Source organism: Solea senegalensis, linkage group LG13 (assembly GCF_019176455.1).
Source record: "Solea senegalensis isolate Sse05_10M linkage group LG13, IFAPA_SoseM_1, whole genome shotgun sequence".
Lineage (NCBI taxonomy): Eukaryota > Metazoa > Chordata > Actinopteri > Pleuronectiformes > Soleidae > Solea > Solea senegalensis.
Genome location: NC_058033.1, coordinates 11,038,239 through 11,044,963, shown reverse-complemented (window position 1 = coordinate 11,044,963; position 6,725 = coordinate 11,038,239). Strand labels below are relative to the sequence as shown.

General features: G+C 43.5%; 1 protein-coding gene across 1 annotated transcript; it reads left to right on the top strand.

Moving 5' to 3' along the window:
• Nucleotides 1–1,540: 1,540 nt before the first annotated feature.
• On the top strand, nucleotides 1,541–6,396 carry LOC122779711 (coiled-coil domain-containing protein 157-like). Its single transcript, XM_044042297.1, has 10 exons — nucleotides 1,541–1,635; nucleotides 2,256–2,346; nucleotides 2,632–3,259; nucleotides 3,332–3,409; nucleotides 3,512–3,672; nucleotides 3,770–3,946; nucleotides 4,039–4,207; nucleotides 5,584–5,795; nucleotides 5,874–5,923; nucleotides 5,988–6,396. The coding sequence occupies exons 1-10, from the start codon at nucleotides 1,541–1,543 to the stop codon at nucleotides 6,232–6,234; spliced, it is 1,908 nt and encodes a 635-aa protein (XP_043898232.1). The 3' UTR covers nucleotides 6,235–6,396.
• Nucleotides 6,397–6,725: the final 329 nt, after the last annotated feature.

The window sequence follows — 6,725 nt, the reverse complement described above, 5'->3', positions numbered from 1 at the left end:
ACAGGTTTTTGTTCATTATACGCTTCACTTCCTCACATCTTTCTTCGTTGCTGCTGTTGTCTGGCGGTGAAATACATTAAGTAACTTGTGACTTGGCCAAATGAGATCAATAAAGCCAGGATTGACAATGTCACTGGCTTTCTCAATCCTCCGCTTTTTTCATGATTAGAACAAGATTTCCAATTTGTTTAAGCTTCTTAAATGTGAGTATCTACTTCATTTCTTTGCTCTGGATGACAAAGAAATCGGTTTGACGCTGATCAACAATTTTTAAGGTTTTCTGATATTAATTGAGAAAATAATCAACAGATTAAACAATTAGGAAAATAATCGCTAGTTGCAGCTCTACTCAGCCGCTTTGTTAATTTCACTGTCGATTTTACAAAAAAGTCGTCCAGAAACTTGCATCATGTTCCATTTAGTTCAGTTTCAGGTTTAATTTACTGTAAATAGCACACGGCAATGTGTTTTAGAAGCCAAAGAGGCAGCGTTACACAACGTATTAATAATGATGAACAATATTTACATTGTGAGATTACGGTTTGGAGTCTACCGCGAGGCCGTTTCAGAGTGTACACTTGAGAGTATAATTAACCAAATGTGAGAAGCCACTAAAATATTCAAGACCTTCCAAATGCATTCGGCATGAGGTGATAAAAGGAGTCATTGATTCAGATTGCAAAAGCACAATGTTAAAAAAATAATAATAATTACATTTAGAAACATTTCCCTGACACAAAAACTGAAGATGGAAGCTGAAATGGAAATGATTATTACTCACAAATGCCTTACAGTATAAACCCTCATTATACTTGAGTGGGCTTTTGTGATATGCACAAAATAAAACTTATATGTCTATAGTATACATCTATTATTGTATGGTATTCTTAGAAGGGTCACTCATAGATAATCCATTCTCTAGCCCTGTTACCCTAACTTAAAACTGGATTTAACCCTCAAAAAAACCCTTAACAGTTGTGAAGACCAGCCACACAAACGTCCACAGTTTTATCACTTTATCCTCACGTAAGCTTGTTCGTTTGAATCTACATCTGTGCGTCATGACAATTTGCAAAGTCGATTTCCGTGGGAGAGAACTCAAACTTCCTCAGAGAGGAAAAGAGAAAGCTTTGATGGTCAGGTGTGTCCTTTTTAAACCAAATTCTACAGTCTATGTGACATGAAAGGAACGTTTGGGAGAGATTCTTTAATTTGTCTTTTATACAGTCATTCCTGTTGCTGTAGTGACGGAAGGCAGAGAAGGGCGCACAAAGGACGGAGAATAAAAGAGGCAATCATGCAACTACTTGGACACCGAGCCCTGAGCAATTCTTGTGTTTTACGTAATTTAAATCATTTCTGAACAAATCAGGTCAGACTGACAAACATGAGTCAGTCCTTGGATTGTCAGGGATCGATTGAAAACCTCCAGAAAGAGCTAACCGACCTCCAAGGTGCCATTTTAGATGTATTCTCTAGAACAGGAAGGGTGCGTTTTCCCTCCTGGAAGTTTCCAGATAGACTCTCTTGTGACCTGGACATGGTGGCGCTGTTGGAGCAGTACGACTTTGTGGATGGGGACGGTGCGTTCAATGAACACTCCCATATGGTCCTGCTGGAGCTGGTGATCGACAGGTAAGTTTCCTTCACCGTACACAACACTAGTGGCAAGAAATAATTGAACTTCTGAATATATTTTATTCATATTTTTTTTTATTTATTCCCTAAACAAGACTACTGCTTCTTCTACAAAGCTTCAATTCTTATGTGGAGCGCGTGTGGCGCGGCCAACGGAGAGGACAAACCCAGCAGAGAGGATTCCTGTCAGTTGGTGTTGTTGTCAGAAACTACTGGAGCAACTTACTCCATTTTGTCAGCCGCACGGTAGGTGTATTTTTATTATTTACAAACACTGGCCAAACTGATGAAAATGGTATAATAATAATAACAATAATAATAATAATAATAATGATGATGATAATAATAATGATAATAATAATAATAATAATAATAATAATAATAATAATAATAATGGAGTAACAATTTTGTAAACTTCATACATGGGAAAGAATAACATAAAAACTATGTCATTTAAATCCAGTTTATTTTAAAAAGACTTTTGGATAAAAATATCTTGATTTAAAAACAGGTAATGTCCCAGTATGTCAGATATGGAATCCGGCTCTTATGTTGTCATTGTGTTTTTCTGCAAACCACAGATTAAATCATCCTAATTTCTGCCATAATTTCTGCAGTGTTGGCAACTACTATTTCCTGGTTATCAATAACACAGAAGGCACTTTTCCTCACGTCGTAGTCTCAAAACATCTGGACCGGATTTTGACCGTAACGTACACATTACCGTTGAATCAGATATTGGAAAATGAAAAAAACCTTCATTTTTGGCCCGGAACACGATGCTGCAATCATAGAGTCAGCTCTGTGGAAACTATACTCTGTAGGGTTAGTAGACGTAATTTCTTACGTCTACTTAAACTCTTTATTTACAAACGCAGCATTACCAAAAACTAGCAACATCAGGATGGGAATTCCAGACTTTTGGAGGCCTGATGGTGCTAGTGTCGCTAGTTACTACAATGTTGTTCATTCATGCTTGTCTCCTCCTTTCAGGGGACTCAAAAAGACAGCGAGAGAAAGACGGAGCCAAATATTCTGGACAGTGATGAGACCGAGGCACTGGCATGCGCCTTCCACCAGATGATGTCGAGGACACGTCCCTCCCGTAAAACCCCATCCGGTCCTAAAGTGGACAACCGCACGGCTGGCTGCCAGACGACGGAATCAGCCCTCGCTCCCTGCGATGACTGTCGTCAAGTGCAGTCGATTTTGAGGAAGACGGGGGCCGCTCTGGTGGTGCTGTTTCAAAGCGAGGCTCTGCCCTCTTCCCTGCAGCCGCTCTTGGCTGCTGTGGAGGAAACCCTGGAGCTGGGACATGACATGACGGCAGGGGATGTCGCCCAGTGGGCCAGTGTGCAGCTCGGTGACATGCGGCGGCTTGGAAAACACCTCCAAAACGTGCGGGGCACGGTGCAGCCTCTGAAAGAGAGACTGGCTGCGGCGGAGGCGGCGCGCGAGCGGTTCAGGTTTCGGTTGGAGAGGGCACAGTTGGAGTTGCAGGACCAGATGGAAAAACGCCAGGCGACCATTGACCAGCTGGGCTTTGCACTCGGGGAGGCCCAGAGATTCACTGAAGCAACAGAGCAAAGGCTACAAGAGGAGCAACAGCAATTTAAGAGAGGTGAAGTCAACTCTCGAATGAATTTCGCGCAGAAGCCTTCAGTCTTTAACGCGGTTAATATTTTTGGAACAGAAAATGAGTCTTTGGAGGAGAGTAACGCCAGATTGGGAGAGACGGTCGCGCTGCAGCAACGTGCATTACACGCTCTGGGTAAGCCCGGTTCAGTACTTCTCACAATATTTGCACTTAATTAACAGAAATACACGTTGTTACGTACGTTACGCAAAACTGATATTATTTCGTGTTTTTTAGAATGTGAAAAGACCACACTGCAGGAGACGGCCGAGGCGGAGGACGAGGCCCGTCGTCAACTGCAACACAGGATCCAGACCCTGGAGAGTGAACTCTCTGAGACCCGGGTCCTCCTTCACCAAGAAAGTGACAAGTACCACGGTGCATGTCGACAGCAAGAGGTCAGTGTTGCAGCAAACACCGGACTCTTGAGGGACTGACCCTCATCCAGCGATATTCAAATGAATGTACAGAGTGGAAACGGTTTTCTTTCTCCAGTCGGTGCTGATGAAGCAGCAATCTTTGTTGGAGAGAGCCGGCGCACTCGACGGAGAGCGCCAAGAGCTGCGGAGGCAGTTGGCGGAGCAAGAGGAGAGACGGCTCGACCTTCAGAGCGAGCTGCAACAGATGTCCAAGGAGAAGGAACAACTGCAGGCTCAGCTCACTCAGCAGCAGGTATCCCAGCTCTTAACCCACAACAAATACTTGTTCATGCATGAGGCTGGACATGATTTAAATATATCTTCTTCTTCTTTTTTTTACTACAGAACTGCACTCTGGAGCTTCAAAAGGATAAACAGAGGCTAGAAACACAAATGGGTGCACTCGTGGAGAGTGTGGCTGAGCTGAAGGAGTTGGTGGAAGATTTAAAGGAGAGGGAGAGGCTCCTGGTCGCGTTTCCACACCTCAGCCCTCTGTCCCGCACCCAACCAGAGAGTAGGCGATCATTTTGACTACATTTATACTGTTTTACGGATCAAATGGTTCTGTTTGAATTTTTTTTATGTGAATTTGTATGAGGCTCCCTAAAAATACTTGGTGTCCTTCCTGTGCTGAGAAGCAGACGGGGACAGTCAGACACGGTCAGTGGCGACACCAGACAAAAAAACCCCCCAACAAAACCATCGTTTTTCCTACAATCTTGGACCGAAAACCGAATTTTGCGTCACTCTAACCCAGAGCTGTCAAACGTACGACCCAGGCAGGATGAGGCAGTAGAATCTAATCATCACGTCAAATACTATATATTTGTTTTTAGTTCCAGATGCCCTGTGGCAAAATGTTTTGTGGCTTTGAAGATCTACAGAGAATGTGTTTTGTAAAAAAGATGCTTTTCAGTAAATGTAAAACAAAGGCAAACGTTTTGGAGTCCTTGTTGTTTATAGATGATTCTATTATTTTACTGCTCCGGCCCATGAACTAAAATGTGTTTGACAGCCCTGCTCTAATCGAAGCCATTTTACATGACAGTGTACACGAGTTACTACTCCACTGCTGCCTCTATGAATAAGTTCAGAAATGTGTTTTGTGATTTTTGTGTTTTTAAATTCTCACATTGCCGATTTTCTCTATGGACTATATGAACACTATATGGTGTTGGAGGTGAGTGGTTTGTAAAACAACACAAATTTCGGTTTCTTCTTAAAAGAGGCCTTCTACTGGACTTAACCCCTTTTCTCGTAAATTTGCCTCAAACCATTTCCCGTATGAATGCAGTAGCAGTTGATGGATATTCCACGCACACCAAAGATTGCATCTGGGAGCACTTTGCCACCATCTAGTGGTCGGAGTGTAAACTAAATCCGGTTGCCTTGGAGAACACGTAGATTTTAGTTTCTAATGTGGGGGAAATTCAGCAAATTTGAGGCAAATTGCATTAAGAATTTAACATTAACAATTTCCACATACGAGCATCTGCTAGCCGACAAAAACACACCTTTTGTTAAACATAATACACGTAGTACACTATATTCGGGCATTAAGGGGTTAATATGACATAATACTAAAGCTGTAGATTTCATTTGAGCAGTTTTGTTAAGTGGAAAGAGTTCCTCACTTGCAGCGGTGTTTTCACTGAGCGTGTGTCCGCCTATCTTCCGCTGCTTCTCAGCATGGGGGGGGCGGGCCATGAAGAGCACAGTCAGCCTTATGTAAGAAGCCGAGTATGTTCAAGTACCTGATGTGACCCCACTTCAGACATCCTGAACTTTTCCTTTTCACTGACAAAGTAAAGTGTGAATCTCCAGTCCTATTATTTGCCAACCCGCCCGCCCTCTGACTTCTACCGCGCTGTTCTTTTGAAACCTCACAAGGTACGGGGAACGTGCTTCTGGACATGGAGCTGCAGATGCAAGCGAACGGCCTCCGCATAAACATTCTGGAACGGGAAAACGTCAACCTGCGCAGCAGCATCGAGAAACTTGGGGAGAGAGCGCAGCGCGGCGACGCGACGGAAGAGACGCGGAGCGCTGCAGTGGACGTGCTCAGTACGGCGCACAAAACGACAAAACGCAATGCGACAACGGTAGGATGGTGGGGGAAGTCGTATAAACTGATGTGCGTCGTACAAACACTTCACTGAATTATGTTTCTTTGACAATAGGAGGCTTCACCGCAGCAGACATGGAGCGAAGAAACGCCAAACAGTCCACCGTAAGTAAACCACTGTTTGTAGATCGGTTAACTTAACGTGTAAGCGTAACCCCTTATCTCACAGGCTGAGCGGCAGTGCTGCGTGGTTGGCGTACAGCAACAAACTGAAAGAAGCGAGACGAGTTCAAAGCGGTCGTGCGTCCGCCGGGTCGAGGGGCCGCAGGTCCACCGCCGCTGTCTCGCCCCTGCAAATACGCGTGCAGACCCTTAACTTTGACATGACCCACTCCATGGCGACTAAAAGTCATATAAAAACATTGAGTCCCTGCTTACCTCCTCACTGCAACGGCTGGAAGCAGAGGAGGAAATGAAACCATGAAATGTCTGCACTGTGTGCGACCCTTTTCGGGGTTTTTTTTACGTAGGAACCTACTTTTTAACCCGTCACGTTAACTCAAGTGCACTTTGCGTGACCATAATTACGTGACAGTTTGTGCTATTGGAAAAATTCTGAAAGCTGAGAAGTTGCACGTCCAAGCCAGCGTGTGGTTATTATGGTTTTTTCACTCGTGCTGTTGCAGGAAGCCGGATAATCGCTGTCTTTGTCGCCAGAGAGTAGAGTTGGAAAAATGCCTGTACATACTGTAGTTGAGACATTGAGACAAAAACTGTTCAAATTAAAAATGTAACACGCAAAATCTGGTGTTCATGTACAATTTCAGTGTTGTTGTTGTTTTTCTTTTTAAATTGTTAATGCACTATTTTAACATGCAGTAAATTGTAAATAACTGACGGGTTTTGAACGTTATTCTGGAAAAAAATGGACAAAAGCACATGGTTACAGAACATTTTATGGTCCTTT

Excerpts from the sequence above, each read along its gene's own strand:
- LOC122779711 (XM_044042297.1), top strand. The coding sequence starts at position 1,541 with ATGGTGGCGCTGTTGGAGCAGTACGACTTTGTGGATGGGGACGGTGCG. Across the intron at positions 3,410-3,511 it reads ACGTGCATTACACGCTCTGG|AATGTGAAAAGACCACACTG; the intron begins GTAAGCCCGGTT and ends CGTGTTTTTTAG. Across the intron at positions 4,208-5,583 it reads GTCCCGCACCCAACCAGAGA|GTACGGGGAACGTGCTTCTG; the intron begins GTAGGCGATCAT and ends AAACCTCACAAG.